General features: G+C 41.6%; 1 protein-coding gene across 1 annotated transcript in view; it reads right to left on the bottom strand.

The window, feature by feature from the left end:
• Positions 1-19,168, bottom strand: part of LOC122555580 — a 59,122-nt gene extending 39,954 nt beyond the window's left edge. The window contains exons 1-3 of the mRNA XM_043701607.1: positions 18,972-19,168; positions 12,197-12,403; positions 3,755-3,867 (exon numbers count right to left, since the gene is read on the bottom strand). Coding sequence (XP_043557542.1) covers positions 3,755-3,867; positions 12,197-12,403; positions 18,972-19,152 — 501 coding nt within the window. The 5' untranslated portion in view covers positions 19,153-19,168. The remainder of the gene's footprint in view (positions 1-3,754; positions 3,868-12,196; positions 12,404-18,971) is intronic.
• Between the last annotated feature and the right edge of the window lie 11 nt (positions 19,169-19,179).

Genomic DNA, 19,179 nt, shown 5'->3' with positions numbered 1-19,179 from the left:
AGAAGGGCTTATGCCCGAAACGTCGATTCTCCTGTTCCCTGGATGCTGCCTGACCTGCTGCGCTTTTCCAGCAACACATTTCCAGTGGGACAAATTAGACAGCTCTACTAAAGAGTCAGCACAGGCACATTCAGTAGAATGATAAGGAGCTGAGGAAAGCCTTTACTGTCAGAGGAGTTTGGTACAGGAATTGTGAAGTCTTGCGTCAAAGATATAGCAGCTCAGTTAGACTGCATCTTGAGGACTGAGTGCAATTTTGATCTCTTCACCTCAGAAAAGATTGAGGTGTGGTGTCCTTATCTCAGGAAAGAAATGATTACAAGAGAGAAAGTGCAACAAAGAGACAACAGATTTGTTCCTCAGATGGAGGGACTGTTCGACCGAAGAAAGGTTGGCAAACTGGGCCTGTATTCTCAAGAGTTTTGAAAAATGAGAGATGATATCATTGATACCTACAAAATATTTAAAGAGATAGACAGGGTATCTGCAGGTGAGATATTTCACAGGTGGAGAGTCCAGAAACAGGGGTCACAATTTCAAATTGAAAAGCATGCCATTTCGGACCAGATGAGAAAACCTTTCACTAATATGGTTGTGTACCTTTAGAATTCTCCAACTCAGAGGGCTCTGGAAGTTTAGTTTCTCAGTATGTTTAAAGTAGAGACTGATAGATTGCTGATTACCAATGACATAAAGGGTTATGAGGATAGTGTGGGTAAAAGCCATTAACTTGTTTGATCTGACATGATCACATTGGATGGTGGAGCGGACTCAACAGGCTGCATGCCCTTAGATGGTTAGATGGGCTTCAGATTGGTTTCACAGGTCAGCGCAACATCAAGAGCTGAAGGGCCTTTACTGTGCTGTAATGTTCCATATTCGATGTTCTCTTCTTCCAATGACTGTTGGTGGAATTTAAATTCAGTCAACTATCTGGAATATTAAGCTAGGCTCACCACATTGGCTACCATCATTTTTTAAATAAAATTCCATCTGATTCAAAAATGTCCTTTAGAAAAGGAAATCTGCTGTTTTTTGCCTGATCCAGCCTACACATGGTTTGAGACCCGGAGCAATGTGGCTGACTCTTCTACCATCACCTGAAAAGCTACGCGGTTCAAGGGTAATCAGTGATGATAACAAATGTTAGGCTTGTATTGATTCCCACATTCCCACATCCCATAAAAGAATAAAATTAAAATCCACCTGAGTGAGTAGACAGGCTCCAGGTTTAATGTCCCAGCTAAAAGATGGCACCTCTGACAGGGCAGCATTCCCACTGCAATGGCAGTACTGACCTTCATTTTTGTGCTCAAATCTCTGTCATGGAGATTGAATCCATCACCTGATGAATCACTATTATCTGTTATACACTATTGCACAAAGTTAAGCCTCAATCCATCACGCCTAACTTTCTGATTCTTTGCTCATAATGTTGGTTCCTGCTTCTGGAATCATCATAGCACTATTCTTTCCTAGCATAGCCCAGAAATTATTCTTCCCCTGCAAAATCTCCTCCCCTAATGGTGGTCAAATGTGAACTACTCAATGGAAAACAGGCAAGTAAAATTAGCTTCACAACACTTGGCTGGAAGATTATCAATTCAAGTCCCAATTAAAGACCTAAACTCAAAATACAGCACATTACTTCAGGCAGTACTGAGAAAGTCCCGTACTATTGGAGGTGTTGAAATTTGAATGAGACATTAACTCAGTTTTCAATCAGCCTCTGATATGAACCTAAATGATCCAATGGCACTAATTTGAAGAACAGAGAACTTATTCCTGGTGTCCTAGTCCTCCACCAGCATTAATAAAACAGTTAAAATATTGCAGTTTATGGAGTCCTTCAAGACCCGAATTGTCTGCTGCATTTCCTATGACTCTGCACCCATGACTCCACTTTGAAAACATCCAATTGACTGTAAACCATCGAGGGACATCCTGATGTCATGAAAAGCTCTACAGAAATAAATCCATTTCCTTTTTATTTGCAGTAAGAAATGCTAATGAGATCAATACACCTTTATTTGGATTAAATCATACCACACCAATGCCAGATAATGACCACCTTCATAATGAAAGAATCTATAGCATCTCCCTTTCATCTTAAATGGTATTACAATTTCTGAATCAATACCTAGAGATTGCCACTGACCAGAAATTGAACTGAGTCAGCCATATTAATAAAATGGTTACCAAAGGAAGCCACTGGATGACTATTCTGCAGTGAGTAACTAATCTTCTGACTTCCCAAGTCAGGAATGTGATTTGATTGGATTGGATTGGATCTTTGATTGTCACATGTACCGAGATACAGTGAAAAGTTTTGTTTTGTGTCCTATGCAGGATTGACAACATGAAAGAGCTCAATACCATCCAGCACAAACTAGCTCATTTGATCTGTGCCTCTTCAAGCACTCTTTAAAATATTCACACCCTCCAGCAATGCACAGTCAGTGCAGTTTGTATTGTACACAAGATACACAGCAGCAACTCATCAAGGCTGCTTCAACAGCATCTCCCAAATCTGCAATCTCAACCACCGAGAGGAACGAGGGCAGCAGACATATAGGGACACCAACACCTGCAAGCTACCCTCCAAGTCACACACCATCATGTCTTGGAACTTTATTGCCATTTCTTCTCTGTCATCGGAGATTCCAGATCACCCTCGCTAATGCACTGAGGGTGCACCTATGCCCCAAGGGGCACCTTCTCAAAGGAAATTCGGAATGGCAGCCTGACCAGTGATACATCCATGTAAGAATAAAGAAGGAAGAAAAGGCATGTGTGTAAATATGGGACATGGAACAGTGTCAGTGACTTTTTAAAAATTCATTCACCGGATTAGGATGTCACAGGCCAGCATTTACTGCCTGTCCCAGAGGGCAGTTAAGACTTAAACACATTGTTATGGGTCTGGAGTCACAGACTAAACAAGGATGGTAGCTTACTTACTGGATGGCTGTTTTTAATAAACAGCAATGATAGCCTGGTCATCATTTGCCATTCTAATTACTTACCTAGCATTCTAAATTTGTGATTCGGACTCACGGACCAGTTACCTGTATTATTCTTTTATTCATTCACAAGATGAGGGAGTCATAGGTTAGGCCAGTATTTATTGCTCATAGGGCAGTTTTTAGAGTCAATCACATTGTTATGAGTCTGGAGTCACATGTAGGCCAGACTGGATCAAGATGACAGATTTCCTTCCCCAATGTACATTCACGAACAGGATGGGTTTTTCCCCAATCGTCAAAGATTTCATCGTCATTATTACACACTTAATTCCATATTTTCATTCTATTGGATTCAATTTCCACCATCTGCCGTGGTGGGATCTAAACCTGAGTGCCCAGAACATTAACTCAGTCTCTGGATTAACAGTCCAGCGATAATACCACTATGCTATCACCTTTCCATTCATTATGCTTCAGAGTTCTGCAACCTGTCTCCATTGAAATAATATGCTGCTTTTCTAGCATACCTGTTAAATTATAAGTTAATATTTTCCTCTGGTCTACTCTATCTACCAACTCACTTAACCAGCGAGCTGTTCCTGTGCGTGGGAATTACTCTCTGCACAGGGTAACACTCAGCCAAAGCAAAAGAGAAAAGGAAAATTAAACTGAAGAAAAGAATGTTTTTAAAATTTATTTCCATCTCCAAATTGAGTTTCTTGGACAAAAATCACAATTATATATTCCTACTGAGCATTCAGGAATATATGTTCAGTGGTTTTACATACCCAACTACTGGCATTTCTTAATAGGTCGAAGTAATCCCAACCACTGTAGTTTGTGTCCAACTCAAATTCGTTTATCTTCAGTTTTACCCATCCAAGGTAGTAGTCAATTCCAACTGTAAAACAGAAAGATTAAATCTCAAACAAAAACTGAAAATACTGTGTTAAAGTTTCATATATTATCAACATTATGATCTGAAGAAGAGGTAAATGGGTTTTTGCTTTTCAGTTCTGTAAAAGTGACTTATTTTTAAGAATCAGAAATTCTTTCTTCAAACAGGCCAAACGGCATTTCCAAAAAATCATGTGAGTTAAGTTAAATGACCAGATAAGTTGTCCTGTAATCTAAATAACCTCTTACATCCAGATGGAGAGGCCAGCAGGCAGGCGCCAGGTGCCAGAGGCTGGAGGCCGGAGGCCAGAGGCCATAGGGCAGAAGCAAGATCAGTTCAGAAGAAGTGATTCATAGGATCATAGAATCATACAGCACAGAAACAAGCCCTTCAGTGCAACCAGCCTAATCGAACATAATCCCAAACTAACCTAGTTCTACCTGTCTGCTCCTGGCCCATATCCCTCCAAACCTTTCCTATTTGTGTACTGATCCAAATATCTTCAGATGTGCTGATTTGCAGTTTCAAAGTGTTCAAAGTCGCTGGAAAAGCCCTGATTGTTTTCTTAGAATTCAGTGACAAAAGGCAGTGAGTTAGCTTTTGTCTGTGTATAGGCAAAAGTGAGGACTGAAGGTGCTGGAAATCAGAGTCAAGATTAGAGTGATGCTGGAAAAGCACCACAGGTCAGGCAGCATCCGAGGAGCAGGAACATAGATATTTCGGGCGGGACCCTTTCGTCAGGAATGAGGCTGGAAAACTCGGGGGTGGAGAGATAAATGGGAGGGGGGAGGTGCTGGAGAGAAGGTAGCTAAGAGTGCAATAGGTGGATGGAGGTGGAGATGAAGGTGATAGATCAGAGAGGAGGATGGAGCGGATCGGTGGGAAGGAAGATTGGCAGGTAGGACAGGTCATGAGGATGATGCTAAGCTGGCAGGTTGGAACCAGGGTAAGGTTGGGGGAGGGAAAATGAGGAAACTGGTGAAGTCCACATTGATGCCGTGGGGTTGAAGTGTTTCGAGGCGGAAGATGAGGCGTTCTTCCTCCAGGCATCGGGTGGTGAGAGAGTGGCAGTGGAGGAGGCCCAGGATCTGCATATCCTCGGTAGAGTGGGAGGGGGAGTTGAAATGTTCGGCCATGGGGCGGTGGGGTTGATTGGTGCGGGTATGTCCTATCAGCCACCTTCATCAGTTTCCTGATGAAGGGCTTTTGCCCGAAATGTCGATTTTCCTGCTCCTCGGATGCTGCCTGACCTACTGTGCTTTTCCACCACCACTCTAATCTTGACTTCTGTCTATGTATCTCAAGGACGGTTGGAGAGACTCTAACAAATGTGCAAAATACCACAGAAGGAAACTGATTGACCTCAGCAGTCCAGTAAGAAATTAAAGACTGAAGATAGACATGATGCTTCATTGGGTTTGAGTGCTGCGATGGATATTGCTGAGAAAAATGGTTGAATACTCCTTTTTGCTGGTTATGATATGATCTTTCCAAATTGTTTTAGCTTTTATTTTTCTCTTTCTTCTGTGTAATCAAGCTATGTTGCTTTGTTAAAATTAGATTGGCGAGGGGGATCTAAGATGGCGGCGATCTGAGAAGATCACACTGCAGAGCTTCGCATCGCAGCAGGAGCAAGACGGTCCTCTAACCCGCCCAACCCAGGTCATCAGGATTTCTTGGGGCGTTAGAAAGATTGTGGAGCCCCAAGAAGCATTTAAAAATTGACTTACCTGTATTTTCAGCTGTCCAGAAATGCCTAAAAAGGGAGGAGGAGCATCCGAGGTCAGGTCTGCAGCTCAGCCTGCAGCAGCCTCAGAGCTGATTACTCTCCAGGATCTGGTGAACCAGCTCTCAAAATTTTGCGAGATGCTGGGGAAACAGATTGAAGAGAAGCTGGTTCCAGTCTCTCTCATGCTGCAGAAGCTGGGAGAAGAGGACGGATGAGGTGGAGCACAGGGTCACAGTGGTGGAAGCTGATGCCAGTTCATTCAAGGATGAGATCCAAGCCCTGAAGACGCAGGTTCGTAATTTGCGTGACCATGTGGATGATCTTGAAAACAGGGGCAGGAGAAAAAACATTCGGATCATCGGTCTGCCTGAGGGTAAGGAAGGTGAGCGGCCTGTGGAATTTGTTGAAGATTGGCTTCTGAAATTCCTTGACTTGGAGACTGGCATGAGAGGATTGAAGATAGAGAGGGCTCACGGGGTTGCAGCACGGAGGTCGGGTCTGGGTCAACACCCTTGTCCTTTCCTGGTGCGGTTCCATCATTCCCAGATGAGGAGTGAGTCATGGAGGCTTCCAGACTCCAGGGGAAGGATCCAAAGGCCCTAATTTACGAGGGGTCTAAGATCCTATTTTTTCAGACTTTTCAGCGGCAGTGATCCAGAAATGAAAATTGTATGATGGTGTCAAGAGAAGACTGAAGGAGCTTGGGATTCAGTACTCCCTGAGATATCCGGCAGTGCTTCAGATCACCTTAGATGGATCCATGCATCTCTTTGACACATCGGAGAAGGCAAGAGACTTTGTGGCCAAACTAACCTAATTTAAACAATTATAGTATGTATAAATATTGTTGCTTGGGTATGCATTTATCATTCTGTAAAAGAAATGGAGGAAATCCAATTGGAGCTTTGTTTTTCTCCTTTTTTTTCCTCTATTGATAATAATTTGGTTCAAACTATGTCTGGCGGTGGTTAAGATGTACATTTTAAATTTCTAAGTTAGGACATACCAAAGGATGGGTGAGGCAGCTTCAGAGTGAAAAGGCGCCTGGTCCTGATGGACTTCCCAGTGAATTCTATAAGGAATTTATAAGTATACTGTCAGGCCCGATGCTGAATATGTTTAATGATTCATACAGTCATGATTGTCTCTCACCATCTTTGAGAGAGGCCAATATTTCACTTATCCTTAAAAAAGGGAAGGATCCGGAAGTCTGTGTTTCATACAGGCCCATCTCACTCTTAAATGTGGACTTTAAGATCCTCTCGAAGGCTCTCGCATTAAGACTGGAGAGTGTGTTACCCTCTATTATTAAAGAGGATCCGACGAGCTTCATAAAGGGTTGCAGATCCTCCAATAATGTTAGGAGGCTGTTTAACGTAATTCAAGCATGCCAACAGCAGTCAATACAGGGATTGGTGATTTCTTTAGATGCAGAGAAGGCATTTGACCAAGTTGAGTGGCTGTACCTTTTCTATACTCTAGACCGGCTTGGTCTGGGCGAAGTTTTCATAAGATGGGTAAAGATTCTCTACAGTGTACCTCTCGCGGCGGTCATTACCAACAGGCCACGATCAAGCAATTTTAATATTTCTAGGGGCAGCCATTACTTTTTACGTTAGTGATTGAACCGTTGGCAGAGGCCATTCATGGGGATCTCAATACATCAGCTCCAAAAGTGGGGTCAAAATTACATAAGATCTCGCTGTATGCAGATGATGTTCTAATTTTCTTGACAAATCCAGCAGTTTCAGTGCCTTGCCTGATACAATGCATTCACGCATTTGGCGCTTTTTCAGGGTATAAGATTAATTTTGCTAAATCAGAGGCTATGCCTATGGGTGGTCTTACGAAAGAGTTGGCTCTTGAGAGTGACTATAGATTCCCATTTAGGTGGTCACAAGGGGGGTTTTGTGTATTTGGGCACATTCATTACTCCAGTTCTAGATTGGCTGTTCAAAGCCAAGTTTACTCAATTATTTGAAAAACAAGATCTCCAAAGATGGGAGGCACTTCCAGTCTCATGGTTGGGTCGGATAGCGCTTATTAAGATGAATATTCTCCCTTGTTTGCTATATCCTATACGGATGCTTCCCCTGATTTTCAATAAGCAAACACTCAGAAGACTGAACGGTTGGTTCAGCTCCTTTATCTGGCACCGTAAACGGCCCCTCATTAAAATAGCCAAGCTGCAGTTGCCTCACAGATTGGGGGGAGTGGACCTTCCGGACATTAAAAATTATCAATTAAGATCGCTTTTGACCTACGTGAGTGATTGGGTTTGTGGGGACCCTCTTTCAATATGGCTAGATATTGAAGCCTCCCAGGCAAGGTGCCCCCTTACCAGTTTTCTGTTTTTGGACAAGATGAGGACAGTTAGGGAATATTGCCATAACCCAATAGTCATCAATACTGTTAAAACATGGAGGGCAATTCGGCAGAGGGAAGGTAATATTGGCAAAACATCTTTGTTTACACCTTTAATGGGTATGCTGGGTTTTCAACCGGGTAGATAGATTCAGGATTTAAACGTTGGGCAGCTTGGAGTATGTCTTGCATGGGTGATTTATTTGAGGGAGATGTAATGATGTCCTTCGATCAATTAACACTCTCTGTCAGTACTTTATATCACCAACTGGGGGGTGCCAACCTCAGATGAGTCTGATCGACTCTGCAAGATGTGGGAAAGAGAGCTGGGTGTTGAAGTTTCTTCAGAGGCTACCCATTGTATTTCCTGCAGACTCGCATAAGAAAAAACTTTTCAATATTCTTACGTTCTGTGCAAGGAAGAATATCTTGCTAGGTTGGATATCCAAGAAACCCCCAGGCCTGTCGGGTTGGCGGAAGATCGTTATGGATCATATTCCCCTGGATTTTCTCGCAAATATGGTACACCACAAAACTGAGAATTTTTACAAGACATGGCAACCCTTTTTGAAATACCTGAACACAGATTTATCTGCCACACTAACAAGGGCTTTTATATAGCCGTAACGAGTATGTTTCATGAGACCAATATCCAGGGAGGAGGAACTGTGAATGTATGAGTGTTTTGTTTGGCTGGGCTGAGTTATTAATATTTATTTGTTTGTTGTTAGGTATTTATTTAGTTAGTTAAATAGCTAGTTTAGGGGTTTTTTTTAATTTTATACTTCTCCATATATGTTTATACATTCGCATTAGGGGTGGGTTGGGGAATTTTTTTTATTATTTGAGTTTAGTTTTGTACTATTTTTGTACTGTTTTGAATTGCATTCTTTTGTATTTGTTGTAATATTTAAAAATCTATTTTTTCTTAATAAAAGAAAATTATTTTAAAAATTAGATTGGCAACTTTTTGTGAAAATGTTCAGCAACTGACCATCATGGAACCAAATTGCACAAATAAAATTTGTGATCTGCCAAGTCAAGAAACTGAATTGTCAAGTGGTACCATCAGCTGAGAGAATGAAAATCTAGTCTGAAAGCATCAGCAGTGAGAGAAAAACAGAGTTAATGTTACAGGTCCATGTCCTTTTATTAGAGTTGGCAAAGGTAGAAAGGTAGTATCTTTTAATCATGTAGAAGACTGAAGGGTGGGATAGGTCTGACAGAGGGTGAAAAACAGGAGAAAATAAACAGTAAGGCCAAAGGAAACAGCAATGGGTCAAGCAAAATGACTAAAAGAGGTGTGAATGGCAGAATGATGTAAAGATGCCATCTGAAATTGAAAAGAAACAAAAATTAAAGCCCAACCTTCCAAATGAAAAGGAACAAAATGGAGGAAATACATTATGGTTTGGAATTGATGAACTCAATATTGAGTCCACAAGGGTATAAATTATCAGCTCTATTTTTCTTTCCTATTGAGGTTAAAGGTTTGGAAAGGAGATATCATAACAATTTTATGTTCCATCAAATAGTGCAGTTTCAACACGATGCAAGATAAATAGACCTAAAACATTTGAGTAAAAATAAACTTTGGTGAATGACAACATCCGTTCAGAAGCTCGTTCACATGGATCGGGTTCATTGGATTGTGGAGGCTGAGTTACAATCAAAGAATATGCAGAAGAAAGCCATTCATTGTACGTCTACAGATTGATTGAAATTTCCATTCCTGATCTCTGTCAAGTGACTAATACGAGAAAGCTTGCCCACCATGTAAATAGATTCAAATTTAGCTTTGATGCTCTGACTCTTGAATGAATATCAACGCTCACTGTCAAAGCTCACTTATGATGTTCACTTGGTCAATTATCACAGCTCAAACAGGACCGTAAGATAAACTCACTGACCATATACTCACAATATGGAGCTGTGCTTGAAGGGAGCAGAGGTTAGAGAGATAACACTATATCCACACAAAGGATTCAACATTGATATTCTAACACAAGCTCCTTGTAAGTATGTTTCCTCACTGATGTTGCAGGAGTGATAAATTTCTTACTGTCTAAGCTTAATATCTTTCCAGCAATTGGGACCTGTATACACTGCACTACGGCAAGTCACCATTATTTATCCAATGACTCCCTGCCTCAGAACATGTACCAACAAAAGTGACAAGAGGTGAAACAATGAGGAAATGCAATTTGCTCAAACTTTCATTAAAATTCACATCGTCCCTTCATTGATTCTGGGCCAAAGTTCATGAATTCTCTAATATAACAACATTACGACAAGGGACATAAATTCATGGAACAGGGATGGTTGGTGGTTGGTGGTTGGTATTGATAGTAGATAGCATGCCTCACATAGAAGGGAACTCGGAATCCAGAAAAGGGATATCCTGCAGCCATGATGTGCTGCGGGTGGACTAGATTCGTACAGAGTTGGGCTTCCACATTACGGTGAGGTTCACCCTCTGGAGATGTCAGCAACATCAGAGCTCTGGGATGAGCGCTTCCGGTGCTGTAACCAGTCTCAAGCTGAAAAAAGACCTATTGGAATCTCAGATCTAGGTAAGTGTTTGAAAGGGAGAGTTTAGCCACATCAGGATGGGAAGGACAGGGTGCAGGTGCAATTAAAAGTCCAGATGGGGAGGATGAAGGTGGATTACTATCTTCTGGTGAATGCTCACATTGTGAAAAGGGCACCCTCAAAAACTTTCCTTCCCAAAGTTTGAAAAACATTTTTTTGTAAATACAGGGCTGCCAGCTCACACCTATGCCAACCATATTATGGCATTGACAATGTAATGTTAGGGTCAATTGTGCTTTAAACAAGTTCAATTGATGCTTAATTCTTTATTTACTTGTGGAGGGGAGGCTGCCAATTTTGGTAACCCCCACCCTACATTATGGAGCTGGGTTTGGGTGAGAACGGGAAAATGATGGGCTGGGCACCAACTCTATTTTAACTATCTCCTCTGCAAAATAGGCATCTGGCAGCGGTATGTAATATTCATTCAATTTCTAGGACATCAATCTTTCAGGACAGGATGTCCAACCAAAGTCTAAAGGAACGAAAGAACAGCAGGGACAATCTGACTTTTCTAACATTGCTCAAGGCCAGAGGGAATATTTTTAAAAGTCATTATGTGGAAAATTTCAACAATATCCCTGGAATTTTGTAATCTTCCTTGTTAAGCAGAGAAAAATCTGAGTAATTAAAATTAATGGCTTCACCAATAGTTATGAAATAAATTCTTTCTGAGCTTGTGGAGACCATAAGCCAATACAACTGTTGATAAATAGGATTGGATGTGATGTCTTGGGTTCTTATTCATAGTACCACTTGGCTCAGAGCTAGATAACAATAATTTCAACTCATGTTTGACTATATTTATTTTGGTAAACAAAAATATGTGATAGAAGCAGGCACATTAGCAACATTTAAGGCATATCTTGATAGACACGAATGGACGCAAATAGAGAGATAAAAGAAACTGTGCATGGGCAATAAGTAATAGGTTTAAATAAGGATTAGGAATCTGCGCAGGCTTGGTGGGCCAAAGAGTTGTTCCTCTGCTGAATTGAATTAAATTGAATTGAATTGAGTAAAACAACGATGTACTCTCCACTGTGCATTGGAGTTTACACCTTGCACTCTTAACCTTTGCAGTTAACAACTTTTTTCCCAAACTTGTACTTGTCAACTTCAGAGGAAATACAGCTGTAAAATGAAACACTTTCCCATGAAAAATATTTAACATCAGGCAAGCAAATTCAGGTATATATCTGGATAGATACAGAGTAAATCTCACTCTAATCTAATCAATGTACCTCAACTCCAACCTGAGAGCTACATTCAGTGACAATGTTTGCACTGACCACAGCAGCCTCTGTGAGTGGATGCCAATTAAATGCCAGACTGGAGGCAGCATTGTGCTGTAAACCTGTGCTTGCTCAGACGTAAAGCAATATAAAAAAACTGAAAGAAAAATTCTACATACAGTAAGAAAAAGCTTATCTCACAGCAGATTTTACAATCAGTTTAGGCAGAATTCACATCGAGAATCAACAAGTGAAAGGATCACCCTGGAACTTTAGGAATCCTATTTTTAACCATCTGCATCTTAACATTGTGCTTGCAAATCAGGAAAGCATTTCCAATAAAAGAATAAAGTATGATGTTGAACATGAACACAGGCCCTTTGTTTTATTTTCTTTTGCATTTGACACGCACCTTGACTCTGAAATCGGACACATTTGCTGAAGCTCCCATTTGCACAACACAGTTCCAGTTCCAATCCCTGGCAGTGAGAGTTCAATTCACAGTCCTCGGGCACTAGTTCTTGCTCTGTTTCTCCACTGTAGGTCTGGAACATGCTGATAGGGAAGTGATTTATACAATTCCCCGAGTTCACTGAGAAAATACTGGCATTCTGTAGGGCTGTCGAAGAAATGGAAAAATGCATGTTACATACCTGAGCAAAAATAAATGCTTGCCTTGGAATATTGGTTTTCTTGAAGCACTTCCAAAATTTAGGAGCAGAAACAGGTGTATTTTTTATTGTTAGAGGTTGTGCGATAGAATACCAGAGTCAGAAACATTCCACCATGAAATTGATGGGCTGAATGGCTTCCTCGTTAAGACTCTAAGCCAATGTTTAGGAATAGCTTCAATAGGCATTTGAAGGGAGTGGAAATAAAGAATTTCTTTCTTCTTGGAAAATTACTTATCGGATTTGGATTCTGGTGCATTGTTCATTAATATTATAAGGGACTGGATGGGAAAAATAGACTATTTTTGTCATGTCATTTCTTTATATTTAGGTGCATAGAGATTTTATCTCTTGCTCATCTCCCCTCAGTTATATCACTGAATCAAGTATATTTGGGTTGCAAGTAACCCACTATTACATATACATGCATTAGGACTCCAAATTTCACAATATATCACCTTGAAATAGTGTAAAGTCTGTTTACTAAGGTTCACCAAAATACATAGGCCAAGAGTTAATACCCTCTCATATAATTTTACAGCACAGGTTCAACATCACATTTGCATTGGTTCGTAATGGAAGTTAATATAGAACATAGAACATCACAGGCTCTTCGACTCTCGATGTTGCGCTGACCTGTGAAACCAAACTGAAGCCCATCTAACCTGCACAAACCCATTATTCTCCATATGTTTATCCAATGACCATTTAAACGCCCTTAAAGTTGGCAAGTCTACCACTGTTGCAGGCAGGGCATTCCACGCCCTTACTAATCTCTGAATAAAGAACCTATCTCTGACATCTGTCCTATATCTATCACCCCTCAATTTAAAGCTATGTCCCTTCATGCTAGCCATCACCATCCGAGGAAAAAGGCTCTCACTGTCCACCCTATCTAATCCTATGGGTCATCTTGTATGTGTCTATTAAGTCACCTCTCAACCTTCTCCTCTCTAATGAAAACAGCCTCAATTCCCTCAGCCTTTCCTCATAAGATCTTCCCTCTGTACCAGGCAACATCCCGGTAAATCTCCTCTGCACCCTTTCCAATGTTTCCACATCCTTCTAATAGTGCAGAGACCAGCACTGTACACAATACTCCAAGTGCGGCTGCATCAGAGATTTGTACAGCTGCAACATGACGTCATGGATCCGAAACTCAATCCTTCTACAAATAAAAGCTAACCCATTGTATGCCTTCTTAACAACCCTATCAACCTGGGTAAGCAACTCTCAGGGATCGATGTACATGGAGACTGAGATCTCTCTGCTCATCTACACTACCAAGAATCTTACCATGAGTCCAGTACTCTTTATTCATGTTACTCGTTCCAAAGTGAAACACTTCACACTTTTCTGCATTAAATTCCATTTGGCACCTCTCAGCCCAGATCTCTAGTTTGCCATGGTCTCTCTGTAACCTACAACATGAGTACAGTGAAAAGTTTACAAGTTGTCACTTATGGCGCCATCTGAGGTACAAAGACACCTGGGTACAGATTCTTGAGTATCTACTGACAATTATCTTAAATTTCTATCCTCTGTTGTTGTGGTTCTGTTCGCCAAGCTGGGAATTTGTGTTGCAGACGTTTCGTCCCCTGTCTAGGTGACATCCTCAGTGCTTGAGAGCCTCCTGTGAAGCGCTTCTGTGATGTTTCCTCTGGCATTTATAGTGGTTTGAATCTGCCGCTTCCGGTTGTCAGTTCCAGCTGTCTGCTGCAGTGGCCGGTATATTGGGTCCAGGTCGATGTGCTTGCTGATTGAATCAGTGGATGAGTGCCATGCCTCTAGGAATTCCCTGGCTGTTCTCTGTTTGGCTTGTCCTATAATAGTAGTGTTGTCCCAGTCAAACTCATGTTGCTTGTCATTTGCATGTGTGGCTACTAAGGATAGCTGGTCATGTCGTTTCGTGGCTAGTTGGTGTTCATGGATGTGGATCGTTAGCTGTCTTCCTGTTTGTCCTATGCAATGTTTTGTGCAATCTACACATGGATTGTAGAATGAGGACATGCCACAACCCAAAGGACTAGCCACTTTACCATACATCAAGAACATTTCTGAACTAACAGCCAGACTACTACAACCACTAAGACTCATAACAGCACGCAAACCAACAGCCACTCTCAGACAACAACTCATCAGGACGAAGGATCCGATACCCAGCATGAGCAAAACCAACGTAGTATACAAAATCCCATGCAAGGACTGCACAAAACATTGCATAGGACAAACAGGAAGACAGCTAACGATCTGAATCCATGAACACCAACTAGCCACGAAACGACATGACCAGCTATCCTTAGTAGCCACACACGCAGATGACAAGCAACATGATTTTGACTGGGACAAATCTACTATTATAGGACAAGCCAAACAGAGAACAGCCAGGAAATTCCTAGAGGCATGGCACTCATCCATTGATTCAATCAACAAGCACATCGACCTGGACCCAATACATCAATCACTGCAACGGACAGCTGGAACTGACAACTGGAAGCGGCAGATTCAAACCACTATGAATGCTGGAGGAAACATCACAGAAGCGCTTCACAGGAGGCTCCCAAGCACTGAGGATGTCACCTAGATAGGGGACAAAACGTCTGCAATACAAATTCCCAGCTCGGCGAACAGAACCACAACAACGAGCACCCGAGCTACAAATCTTCGCACAAACTTTGATTTCTATCCTCTACTTACTGACCCAGGATGAATAATTCTCCTCTTCCAAAAAGGGCCAACAGATATTCAAAATAATTAAGAGAGCTGTTGTTTGACAACTTATCCAAAAGACAGCACTTTGGACAGTGCAGCATTCCCTCAGAGCACCAGCCTTGACGTTTGTGCTCAGAACCTGCTGTGTCACTTGAACTGACAACCTCCCAGATTCAAAAACAAAAGCTCTACTGACTGAATCTCAGTCAGCATGCAAGCAGCCACAAATCTATTGGGTTTCCAATCTTTTCTGACATAAGGTATCCTAGTTGTCCATTTCAGACTGAATGAACCCCTGTGATAGCTCATGGAGGCCTGCCTTCTTGTCTTAAACAAGCTGGTAGTGGGATGCCCCTCAAGATATGTTTTATCAATTATCTCTCCCTCTCTCTCTAATGGATAGATATCTATGGCCCCTTTGTGGATTATTGCTTGATTGACAACTTATTTTGTGTTGCTCGGATACACTTCAAACAACTTTAGACAACTTTGGATCTCAAGAAAATGAATTATGTTGAAACTCAGCGCAAACTGAACAGGAAAGCAGAATCAAGACTTGCTCACATGGTAGGTTGAGGCCACGATTGAGCCAATCAGTTACTGGATGTTCTATGCTACAAAATGACAGGCTATTTGTGAAAAGTAAAATCCCAAATTAATGAATTAATAAAATTTCTTTCATTTAGAATGTCAGTTTAAACCACCTGACCATACTCCAGCCTGTTCAAGTTGTCACCCTTCCTAATATTTTCCGAACATAAAGCTCAGGACAAACTCCACACCTTACAAATCACTTCCAGTTTCTCCAATTTCACATAGCACTTTTTTAAATAAATAGGTGTGTTTTCTTAACCTTGGGTATTCAAACATTATTAGTATAGTGGCCTCAGCAAATACAATTTAATTGTGGTTTGTCAAAATATAATCATCTTATCCCAAAACTAGCATCTCATAACAGCACAAAGAGAGGAAACAGTGGAGTGAGGCAGCTCTGGGAATCCAGGGAGCCTTTGAACAATTCAGAAACAGTTGAAAAATAAGTTGAGGAAGTGGTTAGGGAAAACCTGCTTGTCTTAACAGGGAGATCAGTTCCATGGGGCATAGATTTAAGGTGAAAGTGATGACTACAGATGCTGGAGATTAGCGTCCAAGAGTGTGGTGCTGGAAAAGCACAGCAGGTCAGGCAGCATCTGAGGAGCAGGAAAATCAACGTTTTGGGAAAAAGCCCTTCATCGGGAAACTGATGGAGGTGACTGATAGGGGATTCTTGTTGCTCGTTCCATACATGCACCATCCTCTGCGTGACAACGTTGACCCTCAGGACTATTTTAGATCTTTTCCTTTTCACCTTAAAGCAATGCCCCCTAGTTTTTTACACCTGTATCCATGCCCCTCATGATTTTATGAACCTCAATAAGGTCAGTCCACAGTCTCCGATGCACCAGGGATAAAAGCCTCAGCGTACTCAGTCCCTGTAGTTCAAACTCTCCAAGTCTGGCAACATCCTTGTAAGTCTCTTCTGAACCCTTCCAAGTTTAACAGCATCTTTCCTATAGCAGGGAGACCAGAATTGATTTCAGTATTCTAAAAGTGGCCTAACTATGAGGAGAGGTTGATTAGATTAGTATTATTTTCATTGGAAAGATGGAGGTTGAGGGGTGACCTGATTGAGGCCTACAAAATCATGAGAGGTGTAGACAGGATGGAGAGCAAGAAACATTTTCCCAGAGTAGAGGACTCAATTACTCCGGGTCATGAGTTCAAAGTGAGAGGGGGAATGTTTAGGGGAGATATACATGGAAGATTCTTTATGCAGAGGGTGGTGGGTGCCTGGAATGCATTGGCAGCAGAGGTGTCAGGGGCAGGAAAGGTAGTGCCATTTAAGATGTATCTAGACAGATACATGAATGGGCAGGGAGCCTCAGCATGACATCCACATTCCTATACTCAATAAACTGTTCAATGAACGCAAGTATGTCAATTGCCTTCTGCATTAATCTGTCCACCTCAATCATCAAATTGGCAGTGAATTACAGGCTTTTCCTTATGTTCCATCGAATCCCCTATCAGCTACCTTAAATCTATGCCCTTTGGTAACTGACCTCCTTGCTAGGAGAAACAGGTCTTCCCTGTTCACTCTACCTAAGCCTCTCATTATTTGCTTCACCGCAATTAAACCACCCCTCAGCCTCATATGTTTGAAGGAAAACCATCCCAGCCTATCCAATCTTTTCTCATAGCTGAAATATTCAAGCCATGGTAACATTCCTGGAAATTTAATACCAAAGAGAATAATGATCTGAGTGCATTGTCAAGGCTTAACAAGACAACAGCAAACATACCTTCTTAGACAGAGATAAAGCATTAATTAACAAAGAAAGAACAAAGAACTAAGAACATTACAGCACAGGAACAGGCCCTTCGGCCCTCCAGGCCTTCACCGATCCAGATCCTCTGTCTAAATCTGCCACCTATTTTCTTAGGATCTGTATCCCTCTGCTCCCTGCCCATTCATGTATCTGTCTAGATACATCTTAAATGGCACTACCTTTCCTGCCCCTGACACCTCTGCTGCCAATGCATTCCAGGCACCCACCACCCTCTGCATAAAGAATCTTCCATGTATATCTCCCCTAAACATTCCCCCTCTCACTTTGAACTCATGACCCGGAGTAATTGAGTCCTCTACTCTGGGAAAATGTTTCTTGCTCTCCATCCTGTCTACACCTCTCATGATTTTGTAGGCCTCAATCAGATCCCCCCCTCAACCTCCATCTTTCCAATGAAAATAATACTAATATAATCAACCTCTCCTCATAGCTAGCACCCTCCTTTCCAGGCAACATTCTGGTGTATCTTCTCCGGAAACTCTCCAAAATGTCCACATCCTTTTGGTAATGTGGCGACCAGAACTGTACGCAGTATTCCAAATGTGGCCGATGCAATGTCTTTCACAATTGTAACATGACCTCCCAACTCTTGTACTCAATACCCTGTCCGATGAAGGAAAGCATTCAAGTGAAATATGAGTTGGTGTATAAAGAACAACCTTGAATATGTTCTTTTTGGACCATTGGCCATATCACAACACAAAAGCACCTGATCACCCAGGTGGATGCAAAAGAACTCAAGGACCCATTTTGGAAAGGAGCAGGGGTGTTCCTTATCCCTTAATCAGCATTGTTTATAAATTCTCATTATCAAAATGCAATAATGACTGTAGTTCAAAATTACTGAATTGGATGCAAAGCACTTTGGAATATAGTAAAGTTGTGAAAGACACAAGAGAAATATTGGAGCAAAAACCGAAAGAACTGCGGATGCTGTAAATCAGAAACAAAAGCAGAAGTTGCTGGAAAAGCTCAGCAGGTCCGACAGCATCTGTGAAGGTAAATCAGAGTTAACGCCTCAGGTCTGAGCTCAGAGTTAACATTTCGGGTCCAGTGACCCTTCCTCCGAGAAAGGGTCACTGAACCCGAAATATTAACTCTGACTGCACCTCACGGATGCTGCCAGAACCGCTGAGCTTTTCCAGCAATATCTGTTTTTGTTTCAGAAATACTCGTGCACCTTTCTTTCCAGGACCACATGAGTAATTCTTGGCTAGACTATACATTACACTGCAAGAATCCACATGATTTTGCCAAAGTATTCTATTCAGATTTCTTGATTAGACATCTCTTGAGCAATTAATAGATTTACATGGGCATCCTTGCCATCTGTATTTTCAATTTGTGCCACACCGCAACCTTTTTGCTGTTTTAACTCTCCATACCACAAAGGCAGCACTTTGTGCAAGAGTACCTGTTTCCATGGTAACAGTGGCTGTTATATCTGTCATCATCTCTGACTGTCCAGTTGTCTGAGTTGGAAGAACTGTTGTGGTTGCCCTCCTCTGTTCTGGTCGGTTTACTGGCCCCGTGTAACTGGGAGCATAAATTGAGTTACTTTTTTCCCACATAGAACCTGTTGATTGAGTCTCCATTGATTTCCCAAACAGAGCTGTTGAATT

Source organism: Chiloscyllium plagiosum, chromosome 12 (assembly GCF_004010195.1).
Source record: "Chiloscyllium plagiosum isolate BGI_BamShark_2017 chromosome 12, ASM401019v2, whole genome shotgun sequence".
NCBI lineage: Eukaryota > Metazoa > Chordata > Chondrichthyes > Orectolobiformes > Hemiscylliidae > Chiloscyllium > Chiloscyllium plagiosum.
This window is presented reverse-complemented; position numbering and strand designations above follow the sequence as displayed.